This window comes from Acyrthosiphon pisum, chromosome A2, assembly GCF_005508785.2.
Source record: "Acyrthosiphon pisum isolate AL4f chromosome A2, pea_aphid_22Mar2018_4r6ur, whole genome shotgun sequence".
Classification (NCBI taxonomy): Eukaryota; Metazoa; Arthropoda; class Insecta; order Hemiptera; family Aphididae; genus Acyrthosiphon; species Acyrthosiphon pisum.
This window is the reverse complement of record NC_042495.1, coordinates 87328872-87341910: the sequence shown is the minus strand read 5'-3', so window position 1 is coordinate 87341910 and position 13039 is coordinate 87328872. Positions and strand designations below refer to the sequence as shown.

At 27.8% G+C, this 13039-nt stretch overlaps 1 protein-coding gene across 4 annotated transcripts in view; it reads left to right on the top strand.

The window, feature by feature from the left end:
• The window catches only part of LOC100160627 (protein draper), a 16852-nt gene extending 3813 nt beyond the window's left edge, over window positions 1-13039 (top strand). The window contains exons 5-14 of one of the 4 annotated variants that reach the window (XM_016806254.2): window positions 1242-1370; window positions 1493-1621; window positions 1744-1812; window positions 2110-2238; window positions 2354-2482; window positions 3652-3828; window positions 8902-9015; window positions 11546-11707; window positions 11952-12209; window positions 12657-13039. In XM_016806254.2, coding sequence (XP_016661743.1) covers window positions 1242-1370; window positions 1493-1621; window positions 1744-1812; window positions 2110-2238; window positions 2354-2482; window positions 3652-3828; window positions 8902-9015; window positions 11546-11707; window positions 11952-12209; window positions 12657-12775 — 1415 coding nt within the window. In that variant the 3' untranslated portion in view covers window positions 12776-13039. Of the gene's footprint in view, window positions 1-1241; window positions 1371-1492; window positions 1622-1743; window positions 1837-2109; window positions 2239-2353; window positions 2483-3651; window positions 3829-8901; window positions 9016-11545; window positions 11708-11951; window positions 12210-12656 lie in introns of all 4 variants that reach the window. The other 3 variants (XM_008187073.3, XM_016806253.2, XM_008187074.3) reach the window with 3 other exon arrangements.

Sequence of the window (13039 nt, the reverse complement as noted above, 5' to 3'; positions counted from 1 at the left end):
TAAGCTTTTAAAATTGGTACAAGGTTCTCCATAAGTTTTTCTTTAAATATCTGTAAAAAAAACTCAACCGGACTAAGACAAAAAATTTTTAGGAGTGTTTGAAATTTAAATTTTTACAAAACCGCATTAAATAACGGTTTAGCCTCAAACGATTTTTGATATTTGTTATTATTCAAAAAGTATGAGTCGTAGACACTTGAAAATTTTACCAGTTGTTTAAATTGACATTTTCTTTATATAGTTTTATTTTCAAAATATTTCACTAATTTTTAATCTATTTATAGGCAATTGAAATAATCGATTTTTTTTGATTTTTTTTTTATAAATGTTGATAAAAAAAAATTAGCTGGGACAAAATACTTGAAAATGTAATAGAAGGGTCCAAATATGTTGTTCTAACTCCCATTCAAAAATTATAAAAATACATAGGCACAATTTTTTTTTATAAGCATTTAAAGTTCAAATTTTGACTAAATACGTAAAAATTACGGCAATGTTCAAATAATCTTAAACAGAAATTCATAAAAGTTTTTCTTTTTAATTCTAAGATTTGGAAATTTAATACAAGGCTCCTAACATATTTTTACAATAGCAGTTGCAAAATAAAAGGAATACATTGTCACAATTTTTATTTATAAGCATTTAAAGTTCAAATTTATACGAAATATGTCAAAATTGCGAAAATTTGCAAGTAATTTAGTGGTTGAAAAATCGTAAAAATTTTTTCTTTTATAACTAAGTTTTTAAAATTTGGTACAAGGTTCTCCATAAGTTTTTCTTTAAAAATAATATATCCTAGACTGACAAATCATCTCCGTTCAGAATCGTTTTTCGTATACAATGATATAATATCATTGGATTCAAATTTAATTCCATCCATTACAGTAACCCACTTGTAACCTACTGTACAGCAGAGTGACATCCACGACTTACCCGCCTTTTTTAAATTATTATTGCTTAAATATTATTTTTCCCGCTGTTTTTTGTTAGTTTTTTTAATTATTATTAAGAAAGTTACTGGGAAGTGGTAATTACATTCCTTTTACCACACCAAACTAGATCAAAATGTCTACCAGAATCTACCCTCAATGACCAATGTTGAAGATTAAAAAATTTTCTCTACTCTAAAAAGGGTTATCTCAGAAAAAAATCCCATACATTCACCTCATACTACCCTGAACCTAATATTAATATTACTATAAATTTATTATAACATTATACCGTTGGAAAACATTTCTTAGGTAATTGTTCTTGTCAGCAAGGATATTGGGGAAAATATTGTGAAGATCCATGTCCACCAGGATATTATGGTCATAAATGCCAAAATGTATGTAAATGTCAAACTGGTGCAAAATGTGATCCTGTAAATGGTATTATATGATCTACCTATGTAATATTGTAAAATAATTTTTTTTTAAATAAAAATCTCCAAATAGGTTTCATTAAATAAAATGAGTAATATTATAAGTAATTATATATAGATATTTTTCAGGTGCTTGTAACTGTTCACCAGGATACACAGGAACTAACTGTGAAGTACAATGTCCCCCAGGATTTTATGGTTATAAATGCCAAAGTGAATGCAAATATCAAAATGGTACAAAATGCGATATATTTAATGGTAGGTACAATGTTTTGTATTGGAATATAAATTGATAAATTATATTTTGTATTTGAAATATTTTATTCAAACTAATCTTAACTGAATAATATAATTAATTGTATTATGCTTATATTTGTCAGGTAATTGTACTTGTCTACCTGGATCTGAAGAACACGATGCTGAATTAAATGAATGCAACTGTCAAAATGGTACATTATGTGGTTCAGTAAATGGTATAAATAATTTAAATTCAAATTCAAAATTAATAATATTATAACTTAGGTCTATATTGGTGGAATTTAGTTGTTAGTATATTAATTGTTTGAAAGGTTCCATAATTTTGTAGTTTTAATTTTTAAATTACGAATATTTTACTACTATATTACTATACCTATATTAGTACTTGAATTGTCATCTTAATGTGTATTAACTACTATTTAGAAAACGTTTCGTAGTTTATTTTGATAATAGTATTAAGAAAATCTAAATAATTTGATATTTTCTAGAAACTTGCTCTTGCCAACCAGAACATGCAGGAAATAATTGCAAATTTACTTGTCCTCCGGGCTATTATGGAAAAAGTTGTCAGAATCCATGTAAATGTCAAAACGGCGGGAAATGTAACGCAGTAAACGGTACAATTAATCATTAAAAATACATTTTTTTTCTTAAATAAGTACTTACTAAATATAATCAGAAATAAAACTACTGAATTACTGTAGGTAATATAATAATTATGTTATTTTCCAGGCGATTGTGCTTGTAGTCCAGGATTTACTGGAGAATATTGCTCGTTGACTTGTCCGTCAGGATTCTATGGCTATCAATGTCAATACGAATGTAAATGCCAAAGTGGTGCCCTGTGTGATCCAGTTATTGGTACGGTGTAGTATATTAAAGTGTGAATACTATTTTATGATTAAAGCGAAATGTAAAATTATTTTAATTGAGTTTAACTATTATTATCATTAAAATATAAATATGGATGATCTAACACGAATTTACATACAGATAAAAGTATCAAACACAATTAATACGAAATAAATTTTTGTCGGTGGTTTGATACGTCATAATACAATTCACATTTACACTACGTATTATTATTTATTTATTTGTTTAAAGGATCTTGTACATGTCCATTGGGTCTGTCGGGAAAGAACTGTCTTATTGGGAATAAGTCCAGAATCGACGGGGAAAATAATATGACGGTGTGTGATTGTAATTAGCACACATTTGACTATTATGCAAATGGAAACAACCTGTCGACGGTTTTAGTGATATATTATGCATTATAATCTGATACGTATTATAGCTTGTGTTTCCACGGTGTGACAGATTGGATACTGTGGCGCAGTGGCGTAGTGAATCATATTTTTCAGAAGCAATTGCTTCTGGTTTCTGGGGGGGTGGTGGTGGGTCATAACCTCATAAAGCCCACATACACGGTCAGTCTTTGAACTTTATTTTGGGTGCTACTCCCCCCCCCCCCCTATTTGAGCATATGAGTATACATCAGTTGGAGTAGGGTGGGGTAGGTCATAAATAATTTGTTTGCTTCCATATGATTTAAAGTTCGCTGCGCCACTGTTGTGACGTGTGGTAGTGTGGGGTATAGTGAATAAAGCTGGTGTAGCTGCGTAATCGTATAGTACCAATAGGTAGGTATTTTTGAAAAATATTATTCCTGTGTGATGAAATGAAATCCAAGTACAGAGGCCTTTACATTCAGAACGAAGTAATTTATTTTAAAATGTTGTCATCATGGGACAGAAAAAAACATCTCACTTGTGTGATACATTAATAAATTATACTTTATGGAACTAGATGGATCAAATTTTGTTTTACACAACTTATTAAATAAAGAATAAAAAAATAAACTGCATGGAAAGGATAACGTCATAGGTGGTTGGGGTGGCGATATTTTATTATAAATACCATTTAGAATATAGATTAAAATAATAATATCTAATGATCAAAATTAAACATACCTAATAGTGCAAATGTTTTTCATTTATTGATAACCATATTGTTATGTTTTTATGAAATAGGTGTTTGTGTCAGTGAATCTGGTTTGACCGACAAAGATTGTGAGAAGGTTTGTCCACCTGGTACGTACGGTGTAGATTGCAACTCAACTTGCAGATGTCAAAACGAATCAAAATGTAGGGTGACCGACGGAGTTTGTTTGTGTGAACCCGGATTTTCCGGACCCACGTGCTCAGAAGGTGAGCTAAACATTAAGAGCCATATAGATGACTTTTTTTATTGAATATATCACTAAGTTGCCTTCTTACAGTGTACTTGTGGCATTCCTATTTCCTACGAGATAATCTTGTGACATAATAATATAATTATAAAACAGCTGCAGATAAAACAATTTTAATTTTACAAATACTTACGCCATCTAGACAAGAAAAACGTTTTGACTTTACTGCTGGGGGTATTTCTTTAGGTTGAGACTGACAGATAGCGTACTCGTTTATGTAAAGTAAACATAATATTTTAATCGAAACTGTATTCAACATAGTATTACATTTCATATACTTGTAATATATTATACTCCACAAAAATACATTACCTACTCCAGTTCATCATAATATTTTAAATATAACATATACCCACGTATTTATTGAAATATAAATAATCTGCGTTTTCGTAAATTAATTTGTTTATTATTATATTAGCAGTATAACATAATATAATGTTTAATATGATTTGTACAAACTAAAAAAACATACTTAAAATGTTGATTTTTAAGTTATAAATTAAAATGATGGTAGATGTAGAAGAAAGATGTATCGAGAAAGATTAATTTTATTCAGAGTTTTATTGAGAGGCATTGTAAAGTTGGTAACTAATACTTTATAAGTACCTACGATAAATATTATAATATTAGTTATATTCGTCTTTTGGAGCAGCTAACATATTCAACTTTAAGGGTTTATGGTAGTACATTTGATTTAGATGACACTGTTTAGAATTAATTCTTGTACGTAAAAATTCCATTCTGTTATTGCTTAACTTATCAATAATTATACATAAAAGAGCAATTACAATTTGTCTTGGAACAGTGATAAACTTCATTAGTACTCTTGTGTCTTGATTTATTAGTTATTACTTTATTTTCCACGACAATTAAATTCGTTTAATAATAATACATTATATTCCTTAGTCTTAGCAACTAAGATTAAAATTAGATTATTGATGATCCATAAAGGTTAACTAAAATATGCATCTAGCAAAGTGTTCTTATATAATATAACAGTATATTTTATTACGAAATTCATGAGATCATTCATAAGTATAATAATACTAAATAAACGATATTAATTTCATTATCATATTGACTATTTTATGGTTAAAATAATTGTTCATATTATGTTCATTTATGAATAAGAATAACAGATAACTAATAAGTATATTGTCACGCGAGTATAAATACAATTAAGAAATTTAGTTTAATTTAATAACCCACGAAAATACAAATTTGAACTTTATCAGTTTTTCAATAATTGAATTTACTTATGACTGGAGATTTAAATTATTTCTTAGGATTTAATATTTTCAAATTATCTTTTTAACATATATATATATATATAAAGTACCTAGGTCCACCTACCTATTAATTAATAATTTATTTATATAATATAATAGGTAGGTACAAATAATATATTATTTATTTCTGAAAATAAAACTTGAATTATACCATATTATAATATTTTGTTTTAAAATATTCATAAGGAACGGATTATTAATTATTATTTATTGGTATGTACTATTGTATGTTTAAAGTTTAAAAAACAAATTACGTAGGTACCTATATTTTATTCAAAAGATTTATTCGTAAAAATGTATAAACTATTTTTATATCTGTTATTAAAATATGAGATTACGAAGTACCTATTAGACTAGATTAGAGTTGGTTAAATTTCTTGTGCTCATATACTTAGGTAGGTACGCTTTATATCCTATGGCCTATAGTATATAGAAATATTTTTCTGAACGATTATAGGATTAAAATTAAAAACATATGGTCTTCATAGCTTTAGTATTATTTTTTTGTTTGAAATCATACATTAAGTTTATAAAGTAATATTGTTGTAACTTGACATATGTCAAAAACGAGATTACTGCGTTTCACTTGAGTCACACAAAAAGAAAGTTTACGAGAAAAGAAAATCAGAGGAAAATACAGATAATGAATTTGACGATAAGTCATCCTGATTTCCGATTTAAACTTTTTTCTAATTTCTAATTGTAATTATTAAATTATGGCATTTTCGTTTTCGTTTGTACTATTTAATTTAACTATTTAATTATAACTACAGATAATATTATTATAATACAGAGTCGCGAGATTAAAGACTCTGTGTATCGCATAAATTAAATAATAATATGTAAATTAATTGTATTAAGGTTTCTAGTTTTAATTGTAGAAATAAACAAAAAATCACGATAACTTAACGATGCGACACTCACAATCACATACGAATGAAATATTAGTAAGATATCTTTCGTAGTTGATTTGACATTATATAGGCATATGATATATTGGGATTTTATAACATTACCAAAGTGAAGTGTGGGAAGAAAAAAAATCTTAACCGGTACTTACGTCATGGCTCATGAAAAATATTTTCGACATAAATCACGCGAGTGGGGTTTACATATTTTCATCGCGCTCGGCAATAATAATAACCACACAAATCATTTCTGCAATATAATAATACTATATTATTATACTAGAATATCGCGGACGATGGCTCGTCGTTAAAACAGTTTTATTTTCGTAATAATTTTCGCATCCTACGTACGTAAATTATTAACATTTTCTAGGAAAAAAGTAATATCGAGCAGAGGGTATATTAAAGGGTACCTACATGCTACTAGCTCACAGTTTGACGTCGGGTGTACACTGTGGCTGTGACGTGGGATTGATTAATAATATTAATAATATGATAAATAAGCATACTATATTTGTTTATTATTTCATTGTGAAATGTACATTTCACCCGATGACAGGGTGAAACAGATGACGTTTTGTGTAGACGGTATTACGGGAAACTACGGTTACAATTTATACCAGTGTTTCAGTAAACCGGTCGTCGACGGTTCATGGGGCGACCGGAACTTCGTGTAGCATAATAATAATAATAATTCCGGCTTAGACCAAACACGTGCACGATTTGTTTCCTGACTTTGTGACATTCAACCAAGGAAACGCGTGTAAACCCATCGAAATTCGACGTAAATAGTAATATTCTCCTGTTTTTTTTTTTTTACTACCGAAAATTTATCACAATTTCTGATTTTCAATATCGTGAAAAACTTTTCACATTTGTTGTTTCCTTTTTTTCTCTCGTCGACGTGGAAAATAAACTTTATGTTTATTTCGATCGATCGCAAAAACAAAATCGCCTAATATAATATTATAATAGGTATACCTATATACTTCGTAGTTTTCATAAAAAAATGGTTATTAACTAATTAAACATTTAGGTTGCTCTTTCATTAACTTTTCAACTTATCTAGTTTGTAAATTTTCTAATAAAACCCATAACTTAACACTAGGTACTTATTTAAGTAAACTACCAATTTTAATGATTTAGTTTTTTTCCTGTGGTTAATTTGAGTTTAAATATTACGTTTAAATCTAGTTTATACATCCATACAGTTATTATATAGGCTATATAATTAAAACCACTTAATAAATTATTTTTTGTTTAATATGTATTATATTATATTATAATGGTTTAAATAAATATTCCTTGATTTAAAAGTTTAGTTGACACTAACATGTAATATTGCATAATTGCATACCTACCTAATAGCTTAAACAACAACCTACGGCTTTAGTTTCCTCAATAATAAAGTATAGTAGGGGATGCATTTTTAACAAAATATTTGGTTATTATTTTTAAATAAATTAAAGTTGCGTAATCATTATTATCATTGTGTGTGACTCAGGGAGTGCCTAATAATTATAAAAAAATAAACAACTCCTCACCTAATTAGTATTATTATTATACAATATTTATTGTACATGTATTTTTCATATATTTCTTTTGGTTTTTTAAGCCTAACTTTTTATTTGATCTGCATTAAGCCATGTCAAAATGGACGAATTTTAAAAAATTATATTTTAAAATATATTACATTGAATCAAATAATTATTTTTGTAGTTCATTGATAAGTTAAACATAATGATTAATACCAATGCGTGTAGTAATTAACTCTTGTTTTACTAAATAAAAGTTTTAATGATTTACTTTATACATACCTAATATTAAATATTTTATAGAGATTTTGGTTGAATTAACTTAACAGAATGATAATAAAATAAAATAAAACATACTTCGATACTAGAAATCGTTACAAATGCTGTAATTTACACTTATTACTGTTGTCTTAATTATAATACATTAATACCTATAGTAATAACTGATGAAATCAAAACACTTAGGTCTTTACGCCCAGATAGCTTATTTTGATTTGTATTATAAAGTCTTCCGGTTCCAACGCCGTGGTATCACCCCCCTCCCCCCCTTGGACTGTTTTTTAACAATATAATTATTGTAAAGTGTTTATTGTACTTTTTAAATCACTCATGAATATTTCTATTCACCCCCCTCCCCTAAAACAGGGTTCAGATCCGCTCCAATTATTTCTTGTCTAATCTATTCGTCCAAAAACGTAAAGATAATTTTAAAAGCGTCTATTATGTAAACAATGCAGTAGATTTTTAGAGAGAGTATACTATTAAAACATTAGGATGTGAGTGTGAAATGCGAATACTGGTCTAATATTGTAATAAATTGTGCTTATTATGAGATGGAAGAAGTTTTAGGGAACCAATATAAGAGAGTGTGGTCTATCAATGGTTCTACATCAATACACATTACTATAACGATGCCAAAATGTCAACACAAAATAAAATATGTTCTACATATTTAAACATAGGCGCAAATTGACTAATTTTTTTGGGGGGACTAAAGCCCCCCTCCCCATAGGCCATATTCCTTTATACCACAGAATATAAAAATGAGTACTAATTACTAGATTTTTAACTGGGGGGACTTGACCGACATTTGAGGGGGATTAAGTCCCCCAAAGCCCCCCCCCAATTTGCACCAATGGTGTTCTCCTAGATTATTAAAATTTTCATGATTTTATTGTAAAACTATTAGTTACCTTCGCTTTTTTACAACAATAAATCGTATTCACAGTGCATAATATATGAGTATAACTATTTCTGTGGGTTTAAGTTTAATTTATCGATTTATTTATTTACATTGTAGCTTGTCCCAAAAATTATTATGGAGAAATGTGTATGCATAAGTGTATGTGCGATGTGACCACGGAAATTTGTAATCATATTGAAGGATGTGTAGCATGCAACAGCAGTTTTTCAAGTAAATATGAAAATTTACATATATCTATAACTGTATAAAGGAATGCGATAAAAATGTGATACTATAACCTTAGGTGATTTGTATTTTATTTCATACTTTTATCAGTTAGCGAAGACCAATAATTGATATAATAGAATGCCTGTTCTGAATGATGTTATTTTTATGAAAATATTTAAAATAGATAAATATTATGCCACAACAATTTGAAAAATTCGTAAAAAATAAATACTAAAATAAAAAAAAATAGTTGATACATTTGTTTGATAAAAAATGATTCAATAATGGAAAATAAATAAAAATAAATAAAAAATCAATCAACACTATCTACCAATGTCTAGTATAAATAAAAATCAATGAATCTGTGTAGGAAATCCAACTATAGGTATTAAAAGAATGTTAAAAAAATATTATAATTATGGAAATATTTAAAAATATTAGTCAATAGACAAAATTATAATTTCATATAAAATAATAAAATAATATTATTAAATAGCAAACTTTTTTAAAAAAAAAAGGCGGGTAAGTGGATGTCGATCTGTTGTACAGTAGGTTACAAGTGGGTCATTGTAATGGATGATGTTAAATTTGAATTCAATGATAGATATCATTGTATAAGAAAAATGATTCTGAGCAAAAATGATCAGTCAGCCTATGATATTACTAAGTATATTCGATGATATTATTGTGAATAAAGTAATTTATATATTTACCTATTTACGTAAAACCTTGTTTTAAATTTTTAATCCTTAGCTATAAAAGTTGAACATTTTATAAATTTTTAACTACTTACAAAATAATTATTAAATTTTAAATTCGATAAATTTTGTCAAAATTCGAACTTTAAATAATTATAAAAAAAATTGTGCCTATGTATTTTTAATATTTGTCAATTTATATTGTAACAATATATCAGCCTTGCATTAAATGTTCACGCTGTTTTACCCAACAAACAAAATTAACTTGATATTTATAGAAAAAAAAACTAAAAAAATTGAAAACTGACAATGTCCGTAAACAGCTCCAAAAGAGTCAAAATGTTTTATGTTATATATTATGTTCATTCAGTAAAATTTTCATGTATCTACAGTTATTCGTTTTTGAATAACAATAAAATAACAAAACTGCTACATGAGAAATCGAGTGAATATCCAATATTGTAAAAATATGAATTTCAAACCCTCATAAAAATTTAATTTGATTTATCTGTAGACATTTTTATTTTTGGATTAAGGTAGACAAACTTATGAGGAATCTTGTATTACATTTTCAAATTTTTATGAATTGCCAACTCAAAATAATTTTCTAATTTTCGTGATTTCGCCGTATTTTGTCAAGATTTGAACTTTAAATACTTATACTTTATGTAAATACTTATGTAAATAAAAACGGTGACTAAGGATTTTTATTAATAATGATTATATTGTCCATTTGTACCTACATGACGTTTTTAAACCAGTATTCACGTTTTGCGACGAAAATACACTACGACTAATTTACCAAACGACCAATTTACCAAACGACCTATTTACAAAACGACCAATTTTACCACGACTAATTGTATATGGCCTAGACTGTATTGATGTATACTCCATTGTAACAATATATCAGGGACCTTGCATTAAATTTTCAAACTTTTTTATCCAATATAGGCGCAAATAGGGGGGGGGGTGCTTTAGGGGCTAAGCCCCCCAACAAATATCCATAGCCCTCCCAAACATTTCCTACATTTTGTTTTAAGCTTATTCAATATTATCAAAGTAAGGCCCTATTAGCCATATTAGCCCCCCCCCCCAAATCTCAAACGCTATTTGCGCCTATGTTACCCAACAAATAAAGTTTTATTGACATTCATAGAAAAGAAGACTAATAAAATTGGAAACAAAAAATGGTTCTAAACAGTTCAAAACAAATCAAAATATTTTGAAAATTTTATCGTTCATTGAAAATGTAAATATAAACGAGCGGTGAAAATTTCATGTTTACACGTTAATTTGTTTAAATGTTACACCAATAACCAAAATCGATTTTGTCAAAAACTGATTTTGCGTAAAAATTCCCGTTTTTTCTTAATTTTTATGTTGTTTTCCCCGGTGCTTTTGAAAACTATTAAGAATTTTAAAATTTTACCTCCCGAATGTACCAACTAGATTCTCTTTCCCATCGAACAAGATACTGTTGAAGAAAATTGAAGCAGTTTTACTGCCCCAAACCGTGATGACATACACAAAAAAAGAAGTAAAAAAAATAAAAAATAAAATACACACATCATTGTAAAATCAATACATTCATCGCTCCGCTCAGAATCTAAAAGGGGGGGAATGTCCTCATCATAAATATATCGTAAGGGTGGGAATGTCTGGAGGGGAATGTCCGTGATTTATATTCGATATTATATTATCAAATACGTGCATAATTCAGTATGTGGTTAGAAATTAGCAAGTACATATTCCATAACACTTTGGCCGTATTAAAAATAATGAATCAATTATTGTTTGATAATTAATATTATTTTAAATTTAAATATTATTAGATGACAGTGAATGCATCGATGCTCTTCAGTTAGATCCAATAAACAATGAAACTGTTTGGATTTCTGACATCTTGGTTATTTTGAGCTTCTTGATAATGTCAACAATATGCATGGCGGTAATGATGTGCTGCTATTACTACTATAACCAACGTCAAATTCAAAGTACGTTTGAAATTTATGACAATAAGTGTTCGTCATTATAGTTATTAAAACTTGTCAGTGCAATAGTATACCAAAATTGATACGACTGGCCAACGACCAACGTGTCGTCGAATGTTGTTACTTATATGATTTTTCAATTGCATAAGCCTATTTAGTCATGACATAACATTATTTTCCAAAATGGTATACGGGAAAAAAATTGAGAATCTATAACAATATATTGTAAGCATTTTGTTTTCTGTAGAATGTAATCTAGGGCACGTGAACAATTTTGAACTTCGAAAGTCTACTTCCATAGAATCAAACCCTAACATTGAAGTAATTTGCACTACCAGCAATTGCGGTATGAACATTGAAAATGGCATGGTTGATTCTAGAAAAACAATGATCGGCTATACGAACACAACGTTTTATAACAATTATTCGTATGACAATAGTGTTGATGATGATACCGGTGAAAACTTGTACTTGGAAATTGACGAAAGTACTCTTAAACGTGCAGGTACATAAATTATCTATATTAAATGAGTAGGTTTTGACAAATATTTGCTTTCCAAAGTAGTTTATCATTGTGTTTATTAAGGATCTCTTAATTTATTTAATGTCGAGAACGGAACTTAAAAAGCAAATTAAATTCAAACATAATATATTCTACTTTTAACTATCAATATATTAATATTATATTTATTTTAACGGTTCAAATCAAAGTAAGTGTAGTGGTAGGGACAAAGGGGAGACTAATAAACGCTATTCATAGTTACTCGATGTGTATGTTTTTTTTTTTCATACACTTTTGTAATTTGTATATTAATATTTATACGCAATTAATAAACATTTGGAAAGTGATCAATACAGAAAATGTACTTGTGTACCTATAATAATTCTGCGTGGAAAAACCTCGGCGGTAAAATATTGCACTTATTGTTGATTTGTCCATGTTTTCTTACAGAAGATTTGTACGATCGTCTAGATTTCCTACGTCCGACAGTATCGTGGAAGCCCCATTACCAAAGCGCATTTGTGTTGCAAGATCAAGCAGGTGGTTCGAAAAAAGAAGAGACAACATAATGTATTTCATTATCTTAAATAATAACGTTTGTTTAATTTGACATTTATATTTATAAAATTTCATTATTATTATTATTATTGTTATTATTATTATAGACACCATAAGATTATTTTAAATATTATTAATATACGCGGAAATAAATACGTACACATTATAAACAATAGTAAATATTATTAATATATTTTTCATACATACATCTAAATAAAATTTATTAAGACACAATAATGTTATTATTACGGTTAATAAATATAATACAATCATAA